A 16,724-nucleotide genomic window follows, 5' to 3' on the forward strand; every position below is an offset into this window, starting at 1 on the left:
AAAGAAGAAATGTTTACATCATGTATACATAAAGTGCTGTTTCTGACTGTATTAATGTAATGGTTAATAGTGGTATCATTAATTATCATGATAGTGATGAGTAGGAGAAGGAGGATGTTGTTGTTGTTGTTGTTGTTGTTTACCTCAGTCATGGGCAGTACAGTACGCAACCTGAGAGTCAGTCAAATGCTGGGACATGCTCATGAAAGGGGTCAGGGGTTATTGATTATGTAACTACGGGTTATAGGAATAATATTACTGTGAGGACAAACAAGGTCATATTACACAGTGCTTTTTAAAACAGGGTGGGCAATAGTTCTGGTTAGTATTTTTTTCACTTTTTCAGGTGCAAAGCTGCTTCCAGAATAGTATTTGTTTTTGCTGATGGTAATGGTAGCTTATTGAATTGTGGGAAAGTTTCGGGGCTCATTTCAATTGCAAGGAACGTTGATTGGATTGGATCAGATCCACTGACTGAAAAGAGTAACTGATGGAAGGGACAAGTAAAACATTTTATGACTGACTGATAACAGTGCTGCTCTTGATCATACAGACAAACAACCATTCTATTCTATTTTTACTAATCTAATTGCAAACTCTATCTCTTCTACCACATCTCTCTATCTTCCCATACCCCCCACCCCCCTCCATGCTGCTTGTTGGGTCTGTTTGTTTCTGTTCTTGTTGGGCTGGCAGGGTGGTTGCAAGACAGAGAGAGAATGACATCAAGAGGGCAGAACCTAATGCTTAGAGTATCTTTGTCCTTTCCCTCCAGCCTGTTCTACCGTCTCTCTCTCTCCTCTCTCTCTCTCTCGCTCTCTCGCTCTCTCGCTCTCTCTCTCTCTCGCTCTCTCGCTCTCTCCCCAGGGTGAAAGAGATACATAAGAGCAAGAGAGGTAGGGGGTGGGTACAGAGACATGGTGAAAAAAAAGAAGAAATACAGAGGAGGATGAGTTGTTCTCACCACATGTTTATGTGGTGAGGTTTAGGCAAATGCAGGGACATGATACACCACTTGGAACTGGTTGGACTGTACCTGTGCATGTGTGTGCTTGAGTGTGCAAATGTGTGCATTAAGCCTCTATCCCAAAGCCCTGAGGTGTTTTCTCAGTGAAGCGGAGTGTTGTGACTTGTTTTGCTGCAGAACAAAACTGAAATTTCCAATCCAAATGACCAAATAAAAAAAAATCATATAGTGGAAGAGTGATTTCTACCCCTTTCATTCATTTTTTCATTATGCATTTGCAATCTCTTTTGTAGGCCAGTCTAACAAAATAGAGGCTAGCCATTTTTAGGCTACTAACACACTAGTCTATAGTGTTTATTTCAGTGGTTCTCAAAGTGGGGCCCAGGATCCCCAGGAGCCCCTTATGAGTTTCTATGGGGTCTCCAGCAAAGTGTTTAAAAATGTTTAAATTTGTATGTAATTTACTAATATTAATGTTTATTCTAGTCATAGGTTTCACTCTCACCTCTATTATGTCACCATGTGTAGTTCAGACAGTTTTACAATTCAATACAAAATCAACAGCAAAAATCTTCCCATATGTATCAAATGGGCGTCCCTCACCTGAATGTGTGTCTATTTGGGGGTCTGACATGAAAACATTTGAGAACCTGTATTATTCAACCAGTGTACGGTTTTGCAAATGCCATGGCAACATGATGCGACTGGCTGTGTGTCTCACAAATATAGAACTGCCCAGTCAGAAAACTTCAGCTGATGAAACCAACAATCTCCAAACTAGTTGCTTGACCCTGCAGATCTTCCTCGACCTAAATATTGCTCCCAACCCAGGCTCTGAAAACACGTTGAGACACTATCTCTCTCCCTCTCTCTCTCTCCCTTTGCTCAAACTCAAACACACGCCATCTGTTTCTGTTTTTAACTGCGCCTGTCGATCACGTGTGTGCGTGTGTGTGCTTGGCAGCATCAGGCAGTGACGGAGCTGTTGACTGCTGGCTGGTGTGAGCATGCGTACTGTTGATCAGATATAAAAAATTAAAAAGAGGCCACTCTCATTCACCATCCCTTCTTTTTCAGACTGTTTTCATGGGTTTTCTGCTTTCGTAGATTTCAGTGGAGAAGATTTCCAGGAAAGATGGGAGGGAGAGGGAGAGAGAGAGAGGGGTGGGTGATAAACGTTGAGAGATTCAAAGCCTCAGCTCACTGATCCATTTGGATAAATGACAGATGTAGCTATCATGCACTGTTGCTCCACTTCTGAGAGGAAATGTTTGGAGAGGCATTGATGTTGGGTAGATGCAGGTAGGAGGATGGGAGTGGAGCAGGAGGGAGGAAAGAAGGAGCTTGGGGAGGGAGAGATGGCAGGGTGAAGGAAACAAGCATTAGGGGGCGTGGCTAAACAAAGGGGGGAGGGGTTCAAGGAAAGAGAGCGAGGGGAACAGACAGAGAGAGAGAGAGGACGGGGTGTGTAAACATGTTTATGAGGGCGAGGGCGCAGCAAAATTCAGAGCAAAATTAGGAACGCGACACGGCCAATGGTATAAATGGAAACACCACACTCAGCTCTGGCAAGGCTGTGTGCACGTGTGTCTATTTAAATTTTCTTTTCCCAATTAAAGCTCCCTAAGTCCCAACCACACACACACACTTGATACACACTTTCCAGAATGTCAATCACAGTGTTCAACCTGAGACTGACCTGAAACCTCACATCTCTAAAACGCCTGACCTGAGAAGATAAACTGATGGACATCCAAGCAATTTTTGACATTTTTACAATAAATGTGAAGCTTTACAATACAGCCCATGGCTTGGCTTGGTTCCCACGGTCGTGTAAAAAATGTCTTGCAAATGGGAGACAATGTCAGCTGTCAATTATGGCACATGAAAGAGCAACAGTGACAATATTAGGTTTGTGGAAGGAGGACAGTGATGGAATGATTCATTGCTAAAACAGAGGAGAGCTGTAAGGGGCTCAGTGCTAGAGACCTGTTCTGTTGAAAAACATGTGTAGCTGCACCTTGTTTATGCCTGTGGCAGAGGGGGAGTGGACACTATCACTAAATCCATCTGCAAGTGCTCATACACACTTACACACACACACACACAGAGGAAGAGAGAAGGAGGAAAGGAGGGCAAAGTTGCTGCGCGGGCACGGCTTTGTCTGTTTGCTCACAGTTTCTCACAGGCAGGCGGGGGAACAGGCAGGGATTACTGTACACTACTGCTTCAGCGTCAGTTTCAGAACAACACAAAAAATAGCACACAGCACACACTAGTAAGTGTTTGTAACAGCAAAAATGTCACATAAAGTGTTTTATGCTCATATACAAGTAGATAGAAAACTATAAACTAGGGAAAATTGTGTTAACTTTAAGAATGAAAAGTATGAGCATCAGCTGATTCTATTAGATTTTTTACAAAGTTGGTGTAATAGATTTTCTTGACACCTATTTTTTTTTTTTTACATTTGAGCAAATTCTCAAAGCATACCCAAGGTTCATATCCAAGTTATTAATTGAGGGCTTCATATTGCCAAAAAGTATGTTTTTTTTGTGCTAAACCTGTAGTAATCAATTACAAAATGTCAAAAGTATTGGTGCCAATAGGAAAACTAATCAGTTTTGTCTTTTTCAAATCCTGAAAAGTTGACTTTTTAGAGATGCAAAGTTGTGTAGATGTGTTGCGGATGCATGCATTGTTCTGTAAATTAAACATAGTCTGCAGTGCTGAAGACACACACCCATACACACACACACACACACACACACACACACATACACACACACACATACACAGAGAGAGAGGCCCACCATAAACCCTTGTCTGATCCCTCTCAGAGAGTTTATTTTCCAAGACAGCGTGAGCATGAAAAAATAACAGAGCCGACCCAGACCAGTTTAGACCAGTTTGGCTGAGGCCTTGTGCTTTTCATCTCATTGTTTCAGGATCTCTGCAACGTGTAATCCTACAGTTTACAGGCAGTGTAGCTCAGGTCCCTTTCCTCAACAGAAATACTAAAAAGAGGTGAAAAAGAAAACCTAACACTGCATTCAACACCATGTTCAGTGGTTGACTTTTTAGAGCTTTTAAAAAGATAGATGAAGGGCAGATAACCTGTTGTTTTCCCTTCAAATATACAGTCAACAAAGGGGATGTATTAGATATTTATTTTTTGGATACAGTAAAGAAATAATAGAAAGTTGTTAGGAAAAAGAAAACTCCATATTAGATGGCTGTACTGCATAAGACTTATAGAAAATAATTTACAGGCAAGGTTGATAGTGGGGTCTTTCCATGAATGCACACTTTCTCACACACACATACACATTCCCGCAGGCACACACACACACACACACACACACACACACACACACACACACACACACAAAACAATGTAATGGACACGCATCACAGGGACTTTGGCTCATGTCATGTTATTCTATTATTTTATGTTCTCTCGTGCTGAAACCATTGGTATATTGTAAGTGTACATTAACCCCCTGGGTTTTACTTGTAAAGCAAAGATATATAGATTCACACACACACACACGCATGCACATTCTAGCTTTTCTTTACTTTCTCCCTCGTTATTGGGGTAAAAACCTTTTTTGTTTCCTCTCTCTGCTTCCATCTATCTGTCTGTCTGCATATATCACTCGTTTCCTCTTGTTCTTTCTTTCTTTTTTCTTTCTTTCTAGACTGTGTAGCCTACTTTTCTCAGATGGACAAAGGCCAGACTGTTCAAAGTGGGAAACTCTCTCTCTCTCTCTCTCTCTCTCTCTCTGTATTAGCATGAATGGAAGTGAACCAGTGTTGCCAAAAGCATTTTGTCGCATCACAAAGCAACTACCAATTAGTACATTACATGCGTACATTCACTTTAGAAGTACCTCATAGAGATGTGAAAGTAAAAATAAAAATATCTCTGAATATAAGACTCGATGTGGTACAAATTGAAGAAATCAAACCACAGAACTTACGTTTTATTTAGGTTGCCATTATCTATGGAGACAATGAAAGTTTAAATCAGAATTTAATGAACTAAATCAAACTGTTTCTTAATTTGTAGCAAACTGACACAAACTTTCCAGCAGCACACAGTCTTTTCCTCTTCACCAATTCAGGGTGGTATTTCTCATATTCACAATCTCATTTCGGACATTCAAATAAAAATGCAATTCTCTCTCTTTCTCTCTCTCTCTCTCCATCCCCCTTTCCCTCCCTTTCCACATTCATCTCTCTCTCATTCACTCACTCTCCCCTCTCCATCCTCTTTCCTGGCTTGTTCTACTGTTACAGTTTTTTCTCTCCTTTTCACTTGCTCAAACCTCGTTCCCTCCCTCCTCCATTCCTCTCTGTCTGTCTGTCTGTGTCTCTCTCTTTCTCTCTCTTTACCTCCATTTCTCCCCCTCCTCTCCACCTCTCTCTGTCAGGAAACAATAGTAGCATGTTATGCATGAATGCCGCCTTCTCTAATCTAATCTGTGAGGGGAATTTCAAACAGTTCAATTCACAGACATAGAGACAGAGAGAGAGAGAGAGAAATAGAGGGAGAGAGAGAGAGATGGTATGAAGCCTGACGGTAGAGACAGAAACATGGAGAAAATAGGGAGGAAGACAGGTGATACGTGCCAGAAAGAACAATTTTGAGAAAACGGAAATGAAAGATTCCTATCTCTCTTCCTTTCCTCTATACCTTTTCTGCCTCCCTTTCTCTCTCTCTCTGTCTCTCCCTCTCTCTCTCTCGCCTGCTTTCTCCTTCTCGCTTTCTCTCTCTCACTTAACATTTTACTTCAAATTGTTCCTTCAGGTTACATTTTGGCTGTGAAGGCACAATAGCATCTTTACATCTTTAAACAGTAATATATACTTTTGAAGTAGACAGTGTATGGTGGACACAGCTTTATAGGATACAGCAGCTGTGATAAAACATACAATGTTGTACCACTTTTTTCTGCAAGTGACTAAAAAATGAAACAGCATGTGTTAAAGATGGGTTAAAATGACATAAGGTAAAGTAATGATGTGTTTAAATGAGAAAACTATGTGCTGAAATATGTTAAAAGGACATGCATTACAGCTGTGTTAGGGAACGATGACCCATCTGTAAGTGAGTCAGTCAGTTCTATCAAAATATGTTCACACCAGCCACACTTGTTCTCTCAAATTAAATATTTACCTCATTTGTCTCTGCTACACATTTTCCCTTCAATTTAACAGGCAATTACCAGAGAGGAAAGTGTTGCTACTGGCGATGAAGTCTGACCTTTGAGCTGTATCTGTTGGATATAAACTCCCACCCAGTCTGCTTCACAGTCAAGGCCTTGGGAAGGTTTTGACTGCATGACATAGTAGATATTGTTTGATACCAGTTTCTCCATAATAATGTGGTAATTCCCAAAACATTTAGTCATTTAGCTGCTGCTCTTATCCCGAGCGATTTACAATTGAGTGCAACAGGAGAATAAGCTTCAGTTCCTTGATCACCAACAAGTAAGGAGCACAAAGGTCAGAGGTCACAGCGCCCTGAAAACGGATGGAAAAAATATTCCTGAGACCCTCGAATGATCATGTAAGAGAGAAGAGCTTGGAAATGAATAAGAGACACAAGAGCTGAGGAGAGGTGGAAGGGCTTTTTGTTTTCAACCCAAACTGAACAGCACAGTATGTATTTCCTCAGCAGTGCAGTGAGGTCTGATGTTGTTCCCTTTGTTGTATTGTCTTGAACAGGGCGCAGATTTTAATGTGCTTTTCTTATTTTAGCACAAGTGCAGTCATCTTGGATACAGTTGCAGAGATTCATATAAGTTTATTTGCAAGCAGCATAACCATATCATTTATAAAAAATATTTAAATCCAGTAAATTCCCAAAGATAGCAATTCATACAGCAGAATTATTTGTTTTCTAAATTAAACTCCCTTTTCTGTGTCTGTACTGTTCTCTGCCTCAGTACACCTCACTAAGAAAAGGCCTACAGCGCCCCCTGGGGTGTTCATAGGTTCCTTACATTACTAGGCAAACAGCACCAGAGCCAAGATGGCAGACAGCAAATGATTCTTACATGCCTCTGTTCTCACTGATTACAACTTTCATTACTGTTCCATAACTTGCAACTCTAGATTTTCATTGCTCTGATTTCCATTTTATTTTACCATATTTCTTCTATAAGAACTACTCTAAAAGGATGTGATTGTTTGTTTAATGAAATGTGAAGATCAACTATTTAAATAAGAGGTAAAAGTAAAAAGATGTATTTGTTCTATTGATAAGCTACATGTTAGTCTGCCCAGTAAAATAGAGTTTCACAATTGACAACAGACTTTCCAATAAATAGACATTTGGCAAAATCTCTATTCTAATAACAAAAGTTGATTCAAAAGCAAGACTGATCATTGCAATATGCGGTATGTGAGAAATGTCTGCTGTGTGAGTCAATGTATTTTCTTAAAACATAAGAGGCTTTATCCAATTACCAGTGCCTTTTTGTTCCTGCAACTTTGTTGCTCCCAACTCTCTAAATCTTCTGTGAATGTGTGACTTTGTGTGTATTTTGTGATATATAGGGTCATTCCCATAGGTCAGGCCTATGAAACTGATCAAAGTTGTATGAATAGACCTATAGTAAGGAAATAAAATGAAAATGTCATAGATTTTTGGTTATATTAATGTTTGTTTGATTTATGATGATCACAAATGGTCATAGTTTTATTTTTTACTTTCAGAAATTTTGTGAAAGGTAGGCTACAACTCTGGAATGATAGAATACAATCACTGAATATAATAATAACAACATCAAATAACTCCATAAATTTATACAATGAGAGCAGATAAAATGAGAATAAGAAAAACGGATAAATATTTTTGAAAAGGAAGAAAAAGAAAACATTTTTAAGGCATCGGGTGAAGTCGTTTACCCGCTTTAACAACAGCCACGCACACGTACCAACGACTAGCCTACGTACAGACGCACACGTACGTCACCAACCAGGAAGCGAGCGTAGAGGAGTGATAGAAGAATCACAACAGAGCGGCCACGGCGTTGACAGCTGTGTTCACTGACTGATACCGAAACACGCTGTTTGTCTGCTGCTATTACCGAGGGCGGCCATGTCTCGGAAACCCAAAGAGGAGTATTACCGGTTCTTCACCGTCACCGACCCGCGCGCACACGAGAAGGGACACACCGAGTACAAAGTGACAGCAAGGGTTGGTTTGCTCTCTCTCTCTCTTTCTCGCTCTCTCTCTCTCTCTCTCTCTAATAGACAATACGCTTATAACAGGCTGTTATGCTGATTTGTATATCTGTCTCTTTCTTTTCCCGCCTCTGTTTATCTCTGTCTCTTTCTTTCCCTCTCTCTCTGTCTATGTGCCTCCGTCTCTCTCTCCCTTTCTCTCTCTGTTTATCTCTCTGTTTTAGTAACCCAATAGTATGCTGTTATGTTATGCTAATTTGTCGTTCTCTTTCTCCCTCTCTGTGTTAAACTAATTACCTTAAGACTTGCCCACATGTTTTGCTTATTATGTCTACTTAATAACGTTACACCCAACTGTTGTAACAAGTTCTACTCTTTTGTCAGCTTTTTTTAAAATCAAAAGTTACTGAGTTAGACTTGTTATTTGTTTATAACATAATGAAATTCCATCAGTCAGCTGGTCATAACACTATAAAGTCCTTACAGCTTAGATAGATAGATAGATAGATAGATAGATAGATAGATAGATAGATAGATAGACAGACAATGGCCCGTTTATTATGAACTACTGGAGCAGAGTGAGCACCCAAGGGAAGCCGAGAGAACTTGTGATTCGATTCATGAGCCCTAACACCCCCATGACCAGACTAATGCCCTGTGCCACACACACACACACACACACACACACACACACACACACACACAATATCAAAGGGGATCACTTATTCACACTATCGCTGGGGGATCATAGACCTAATTCCTGCCTTGATCTTCTGATGAGCTCACATTCCTTGCCTTTCCTCTCCCCTCTGTCCTGTTTATCTGTCAATTCAAATACATTTCAAACGGCTTTATTCGGCTTCAACATAAGATAACACTTCCCAAAGCAGCAGACGTTTCCAGAACAGCCACAGTATCAATAGACGATCTATTGAAATGAAGCCAGGTGGCAGAAGGCTGGTCTGAGAAGTGATACTGAACCTGCTCTCTCCTCCTCTCTGGTTTAAAGTTTGTGTCAAAGCGCCACCCAGAAGATGTGAAGGAGGTGGTTGTGTGGAGGAGGTTTTCAGAGCTGAAGAAGCTGCACGGGGAGCTGGCCTACACACACAGGAACCTGTTCAGAAGACAGGAGGAGTTCCCACCGTTCCCCCCCGCACAGCTCTTTGGTATAATGGACAAAGATGGCAACACACACACACACACACACACACCCTGCTGTCTCTTTTGTCGGTCATCAATAGCTCGGATTAGCTTACTGAATTAGAGTTATTTGATTATTTGAGTTATTTTATTAGCCTCTTCATCATGATTGTCATTATTGCATATTAACTGGCCACTGAAGCTCTCTCCCTCGCCCCTCACCTCTCTCTCTCTCTCTCTCTGTCTCTCTCTCTCTCTCTCTCTCTCTGTTTCAGGCAGGTTTGATGAGGCTGTGATAGAGGAGAGGAGGAAGGCTGCAGAGGCCATGCTACTGTTCACCACCAACATACCTGCACTCTACAATAGCCCACAGCTCAAAGACTTCTTCAGAGTGAGATATACACTCTATATTTCACAATTAATATAGACACACACCAACAAACAGGGACACGTGTCAGACCGCAAGTCATACATTCATAAAGACTTAAAAAAAAATGCTATTGTCTAGTTGAAAATCTAAAATCTCATCTGAAACTCTCATCCTCTCTCGTATTTCTGCCTCTCTCCCTCCTGTTCCATTTCTCCTATCCGTCCTCCCTCTTTGCTCCTTTCCTGCTTTCTCTTTTCCCCCTCTCTTCACTCCCCCATTTTATCTTTCTCTTTCCTCCCCTCTCTTCTTCCCCTCCCTCCTCTCAGGGCGGCGAGGTTGTGAGGCCTCTGGACCCCTCCCCTCTCGCCGCCGCCTGCCCTCTGCCCCCCCCTCTCATCCCCCTCCCCGAGCGGAGGGCGTCGGACTGCGAGCCCGCGGAGGAGGAGGAGGGGAGGGAGGCTCCCACCTTACCCCAGGACCTGGGCTCCAACCTGGGCTTGGAGCTGGGCGAGCCGGAGGTGGCGGCTGAGGCCTACAGCGATTTAGGAGGCTCTCCGACAGAAGAAGAGAGAGAGGAGCTGAGCGATGCAGAGCTGGAGGACAGAGGTACACAGTGGGGAAAGCATAGAGGTAGAATGGAGAGGAAGAGAAATGGAAAGGATGGCTTCTGGTGTGTTGCAAAGATGTCCTTTGATTCTACCTAATTTAACTCCACACACTAACACACAGAAAAATGCAAATGTAAAGTAGGGATGGAACAATAACCAATAATACTATATATTGTGGTAAAAAACAATAACTGTTATGACACATTTTTATTACAGTGACCAGCACAATAACCGGCAACTTCTTGAAAATGTTACATTGATGTTGCTGGCTGGATGCAGGCCGGTAGCTTTTTCTAACTTTTTTGAGACTCATTTGACCTCATTTATTATTCAAAAAAGAAATGTCTTCTGATTGATATGATAATTTAGTTTTTAAGTAATTGACGCATATTACAGTACTTTTTTTTTTAAGGTTTTCATCTTCAAAATAATTATCGAGATAATATTGTATATCAAGATACCTTTTTCAATATAATCGTGCTATGACATTTGCGTATCTCATCTCCCCAATAAAAGGAGAAGAAACAGCGGAAATTAGTGATATGGATCTTAATGACACTGGTACAAGATCACAAGTGTACACAGTGACAGCCGCAGAATGAGCATGCATAGAAAAGGGACATCCTGGGGTACTGTGGTAATGTCCTCTAGCACACCTCAGGCGGCTGTCGTACAGTTTTGACATTGCTGTGTTAAGAATGAGGAACTCAGCAATATGGACCCAGAGAGCAGAAGGAAATGAGAAATAATCAGCAGAGTCAGCAACTTAAATTGCCCGTGGGACTCTCCTGCTTGTACCTGCAACAAAATCACAGGCATCATGTTGTCGACCACAACATAATCTCTCTGCTGTTCCCCTGCTTAAAGCTTCCCTAGGCAAGATGTTTATGTAAAAATACACCCATCTTATCAGCTTCAGTCACACATAGGGGCAGCGATAGAGAAGACCGTCCCATCCCGACTAATTGAGACACCAGATTTGCCCTAAGGCTCTGCGCTTTCCTTTCTTTTCTCCCTCTCAGTCTTGTCTTTGTCCCTTTGTCCACGTCTTCACCTCCAGGCTCGTCTCCTGACCCGCCGCCAGCCAGAACCCACCAGTCGCAAGAGTCCCAGGAAGAATTCGATTCACTGTTTGACTCTGTGGCAGAAGAGCAAGTCCCGTCCCCCAGGGAGGAAGGTCCGCCTCCACTGTCTGATAACGACTTGGCTATCTTCGATCCCTGCTGCAAACAAGGTGAGAATAAATGCACACACATACGTACACGCATCAAGAAAGTCAGCATATTCCTCAAGGAAACTATGTAAGATTTTCAAAGATTTTCAAGATTTTTAAATATGTCACTGTCAAATTATGACCTTTTGGTACTGTGTTTTATCTTCCTGTCAGCAGCTTGAATTCCTTCTAGTTATTAAATTCCTACTACTTCATATGTATTATATTTGATTGTATTGTTTTCTTACCATTTTTATGTTCAGGAGTTCAAACCAGCAAACTCCAAAACTGGACCAAATGAAAGCACTGAGCAGATTACTGTGGTTACTACTATATTTAACAGCAACAGCCAGAATTTTCTGATTAGCATTACAATGCAAAATCAAATATATTTTCCCAGCAAGATATTAATTAGATAAAGCTCCACACAGCATCTTAAACTACTACTTTTATATCCCTTTCTCTCGCTCCTCTTCTCTCTCTATTTCAGATGGATCCAATTCCTCCGGCGATCACTCAGAATTGTTCTCACTGCCGTTAGCCAATCCGGATGGAGGGGAGGTGGACTATTTGAGCCAAGCAGCCAATGAGCTAACAGCAGCCATGGAGCGGGAGAAGGAGGGGGAATTCAGTTCGGCCATACTTGGATACAGGACGGCGGTGGATATACTGATCACTGGAGTACAGGGTGAGGAAGACAGACTTGGAGAGAGGCATAGATGGATGAAGTGATGGAGGAGGATGAAGTGATGGAGGAGGATGGGTGGGAGGAGGATGGGTGGGAGGAGGGAGAGAAAGAGGGAGGGAGGTGAGAGAAAGAGTATTCAGTTCATTGCTACTCCAGTCCTAGGTGTTTGCTGATATATTGATCACAGAAGTGCAGGTTAAGAGAGAAGGTAAAGTGAGGGATCAATGAAGGGATTATAATTCAATAGAAGATGGCTGTTACAGGAACACTCAACATTTTTTGCTTAAGTCAAACGTTAAAAAGTTAAGGGAAAATAATTATTTTTGTGATCGATGGGACATTTTTTTTTACTTTGCGGCTTGGCCAGAAAGTGGAAGCAGCCAAGATGAAATTGTGTAGATTTCATCTTGGCTGTTTTGACTGCAACAACCATCAGTTGCATGACATTCATGGAGACTGTGCATGTTGTCCGCACTGTGAACACCACAACCGCCAAAATAAAGTATGAATCAGCTATTAGACAACTGGCAGCAAGTTTACAAGTAATTAACATTTAAATCAATGTGTGCATCAACATAAATTATATTGATAGCTGTAGTACTTCATTGATCACATTTGCTCTGCAGTACACATCTGGATGTACTGCTCAGATACTATCTCACTGATAAATGGAATGTACACAGCACACACACACACACACACACACACACACACACACACAGACACACACGCACACAGCACAGCAGAGCGAATGTGGTATGTGACCTCGACATAAAATGAACACTAGGGTATTTTGTTCTAGTAGTCGCTGTCCCTCTTTACCCAGTGTAAACTATGTGTTGCTATGTCATAAATCTTTTGCAACACATCACAAATGAGTTACTTATTAGTTTGGCGTACTGTAGTGTTGTCTCATAGTGAGTTGTCTCATAGTGAGTTGTCAAGTCCTATTGCGGTCAGCTGGTAGCGTGGCCGAGCGGTCTAAGGCGCTGGATTAAGGCTCCAGTCTCTTCGGGGGCGTGGGTTCGAATCCCACCGCTGCCAAGATGCTTTTCCAACTCTGTAGGTGAGAGTTAATATGATAGAAACAACAGCAAATGGAGAAGTTCATTTGCAGTGAATGCTCAGCATGTCGGTGGAAACAATCAAATACCAAGTGTTCTTTGGGAACTGTTTGCTCCAGTTAAACCTTAACTGCGCGACCTATGTAATATTTATAGAAAAAAGTTTGTTTTTCTTGATTAACGATTAAGGAAAATTAAGGAAAATGAAGAATACAAAAGCTGAAGATATTTGTCAGTGGGGTACAATGACAGCACACATTGATCAGGTGTGTTAAAATCATATTTTTTCTTGATATAACCTGGGGGGTTTTTTAACCATGGAAGCAATTTTTGAGCCTCCCTGATTAAACTGTTGTTAAAAATTTTATGAATTGACATTTAAGAAACAAACTATTTACACACAAATTATCCCTGCACCTTCTGACATGCTGTCCACACTAACAATGTGGATGATGCAGATATAAATTTAACTGTGTGTACTGACAACACAGCATGTGTGACACCTAAATTTTTTTGTAAAAAAAAAAATTCTCTGCTATTAACTGTTCCTCTCTAGTAGTGTAAGCCAAAGTCATCTTTTGTTTTGCCAGAAATCTTGTGCAATTCTCTAATGGTTTACCTATTATATATTAGTGTGTGCTTCCTCAGTGTCTTCTCCTTTCCCCCAGTCAGATCTATTCTAGTTAGGGTAACATTGATCCACCCTCCTTTGAGTGCTGTAAGACCGAGCATCATGCTATCATCTGGTAGCGTGGCCGAGCGGTCTAAGGCGCTGGATTAAGGCTCCAGTCTCTTCGGGGGCGTGGGTTCGAATCCCACCGCTGCCAAGAAGCTTTTCCTTTCCTTTACGACACGAAGTATGAAAAAAATATAGGAACAATTTCTTTTTTTTCTTGACAAACGCGGTCTAAATAAGAAAAATAAAGTATAAAAACAACAGATATTTTTCAATCAGGTATGATGACACTTTGATGGGACCAGTGTTGGATGGTAATGCGTTACAGTAACATTACTTTTCAGAGTAATGAGTAGTGTTACAGATTACTATTTCAGTTTTAATAATCATATTATAGTTACCAATCAAAAAGATAAGTCATTACTTTTGTTCCTCCTAAATGTTAGCTTGAAGTTGAATAATCCAAAAACTATATCCCAGCCCCAATTTCCCAATGTGCTTTCATGATAATTAAATCATCCTCTCATATTAAAATAGTTTAGATAAAAAATGACAGATGTAGTATTCTCTTTACTTTGATTTTATCAAGTGAAAGAATGACAAGAACTTTAGACATCAACACTGTTTGGCTTTGATCATTCACAGGAAAACTGATTGAGTTATCTTGATTTTTGAAGGAATGCAGTCACCAATTTCTTGGAGTGGAATAAAAAAGTCATATAACAAATAGTGTAATGAATTACTGCTCCCATGGAATAATAAGTAAAGTAATAATATTTAGAAAAGAGTGACAAGTAATCAGTGATATATTACCTTTTTTGAAAAACGAGGATGGAACACTGGATGGGACATGCTTTAAGATCATATTTTTTCTCAATATATATCCTGTTTTTTAACTACACAACAAATTTTATGAACATCACTGTTTCAACTGTATTTTTTTTTAGCAGTTTGTCATATTATGTGACATTTAAGACATGCAAATTACACACAAATTAGCCGTGCACCTTCTGATGTGCTGTCTGCAACACGAACAATGTGATGACACACAGATCTAAATTAAGTGCACAGACATCACACATCTGCCTCATCTGTTGCTGTGCCATAAATCTTACAACTCTAATGGTTTATCTATTCTTAGTGTGAACGTCCTCAGTGTCTTCTCCTTTCCCCCCGCTCAGATCTATTCTGGGAAGGGTAACGCTGACCCCTCTTCCCCTCTGAGTTGTCCAAGAGCAATCTGGTAGCTGTCAGCTGGTAGCGTGGCCGAGCGGTCTAAGGCGCTGGATTAAGGCTCCAGTCTCTTCGGGGGCGTGGGTTCGAATCCCACCGCTGCCAAGATCCTTTTCCAGCTCAGACGGGTTTGCCGCAGAGCTGGAATTTAAGATGTTAGAAAAGTGGATTAGATGAATTAGGGTGAATAGTCGTCAAAAAAGTATATAATTGGGTGTCAAGTCAGTACAAAGTTTAGGTCGACACGTTTGGCGCTCCAAAGTTAGTTCTAGTTATCTCTTTACTTCATGAAGCATGAAAGACCGATGGAAAAAAGTTTTTTTTGTCTTGATTAAAGTTGCCTAATTAAGACAAATAAAGAAAGCATACACATTTTTGTCACCATTACTACCAACAATAGCAGGAATCATAACAATGATAATAATCTCTCTCTCTCTCCCTCTCTCCCTCTCTCTCTCTCTCTCTCTTTTTCTCTTTCATCCTCTCTCTCTCTCTCTCTCCAGGAGATCCAGATCCGGCACGCAGGGAGTCGGTGAAGAGGAGGACCGCCCAGTATCTGAAACACGCTGAGATGTTAGTCGACAAGCACTCCTCGCCCACACACACTCACACACCTACACACACGCACGCACAGGACCCATAGATGCATGTACACACACACACACACACACACACACACACACACACACACACACACATAAAAACAGATCAAAGACACCGTCAGCACTTGTACTCATACACACAGGTAGACACACCAATATACACACACATAAAGACAGATCAAAGACAGGTAAACTCAGGGTTGTGGCATACACGCATACACACACACACACACACACACACACTCACACTCAGGGTAATGATATACACATAGACACACTCACACAAATGCACAGTTAGGTTCATAGACACAGACCCACATGGATACACACACACACACACACAGTGAGGACACAGGCACATTTGGACCACAATACGCATAACATACACACTCATTCAGGTACGAAAAGGATATTACACCAGCATACATACTTACACACACACACACACACACACACACACACACTCTCTCTGTCTGTCTCACACACAAACGCACACACAGGTACACACTAACACTCTAGACTACAGACTGTCTATTGTCATTTTAGTCGCCTTTATGACTGAAATCTGTGATTTTGAAAATCTTAATATCCGGAATCTGAAAGTAACTGTAAAAAGATTGGATTGGATGCTGTTGTAACCTTAATGGATTAATTAAAAAGACCATTCATCTCTCTCTCTCTATCTCTCTTTCTCTCTCTCTCTCTCTCTCTCTCTCTCTCTCTCTCTCTCTCTCTCTCTCTCTCTCTCTCTCTCTCTCTCTCTCGATTAATCCCTTATCTTCCTAAAAAAAATCTTTTACATTGTTTTTATGTTGAATAATGTGTATGTATATCAGTAATTTGCACAAACAATTGTTATTGGTTTTGTAAATAAATGAGATTTAAGTTAAGTCAACAAGATATCAGTTTTCTTGGTTGAGGTTAGAAAGAGTGGCTTAGTTTGGGCCAACCAACAGAGGTTGCGAG

The 16,724-nt window shown here is 41.1% G+C and overlaps 1 protein-coding gene and 3 non-coding genes across 4 annotated transcripts; all 4 read left to right on the forward strand.

Annotated features, from left to right (window-relative positions):
- The first annotated feature begins 8,033 nt into the window (after positions 1–8,033).
- snx15 (sorting nexin 15) lies at positions 8,034–16,458 on the forward strand. The gene is made up of 7 exons (XM_071527101.1): positions 8,034–8,177; positions 9,174–9,330; positions 9,580–9,695; positions 10,001–10,280; positions 11,343–11,516; positions 11,986–12,183; positions 15,660–16,458. The coding sequence occupies exons 1-7, from the start codon at positions 8,079–8,081 to the stop codon at positions 15,797–15,799; spliced, it is 1,164 nt and encodes a 387-aa protein (XP_071383202.1). The 5' UTR covers positions 8,034–8,078; the 3' UTR covers positions 15,800–16,458.
- On the forward strand, positions 13,146–13,227 carry trnal-aag (transfer RNA leucine (anticodon AAG)). Its single transcript has one exon. It is a non-coding gene; the product is annotated as a tRNA-Leu (tRNA).
- On the forward strand, positions 13,993–14,074 carry trnal-aag (transfer RNA leucine (anticodon AAG)). Its single transcript has one exon. It is a non-coding gene; the product is annotated as a tRNA-Leu (tRNA).
- trnal-aag (transfer RNA leucine (anticodon AAG)) lies at positions 15,180–15,261 on the forward strand. Its single transcript has one exon. It is a non-coding gene; the product is annotated as a tRNA-Leu (tRNA).
- Positions 16,459–16,724: the final 266 nt, after the last annotated feature.

This window comes from Centroberyx affinis, unplaced genomic scaffold, assembly GCF_046629955.1.
Source record: "Centroberyx affinis isolate AG114_WGS23_722 - 3 ecotype Tasmania unplaced genomic scaffold, CSIRO-AGI_Caff_v1 ptg001493l_1, whole genome shotgun sequence".
Classification (NCBI taxonomy): Eukaryota; Metazoa; Chordata; class Actinopteri; order Beryciformes; family Berycidae; genus Centroberyx; species Centroberyx affinis.

What these genes read in the sequence shown, in the direction of transcription:
- snx15 (XM_071527101.1), top strand. Translation starts at nt 8,079, where the DNA reads ATGTCTCGGAAACCCAAAGAGGAGTATTACCGGTTCTTCACCGTCACC. An exon ending in AGCTCAAAGACTTCTTCAGA is followed by an intron (nt 9,696 to 10,000) that starts GTGAGATATACA and finishes CCCTCCTCTCAG; the next exon opens with GGCGGCGAGGTTGTGAGGCC. An exon ending in CGATCCCTGCTGCAAACAAG is followed by an intron (nt 11,517 to 11,985) that starts GTGAGAATAAAT and finishes TCTCTATTTCAG; the next exon opens with ATGGATCCAATTCCTCCGGC.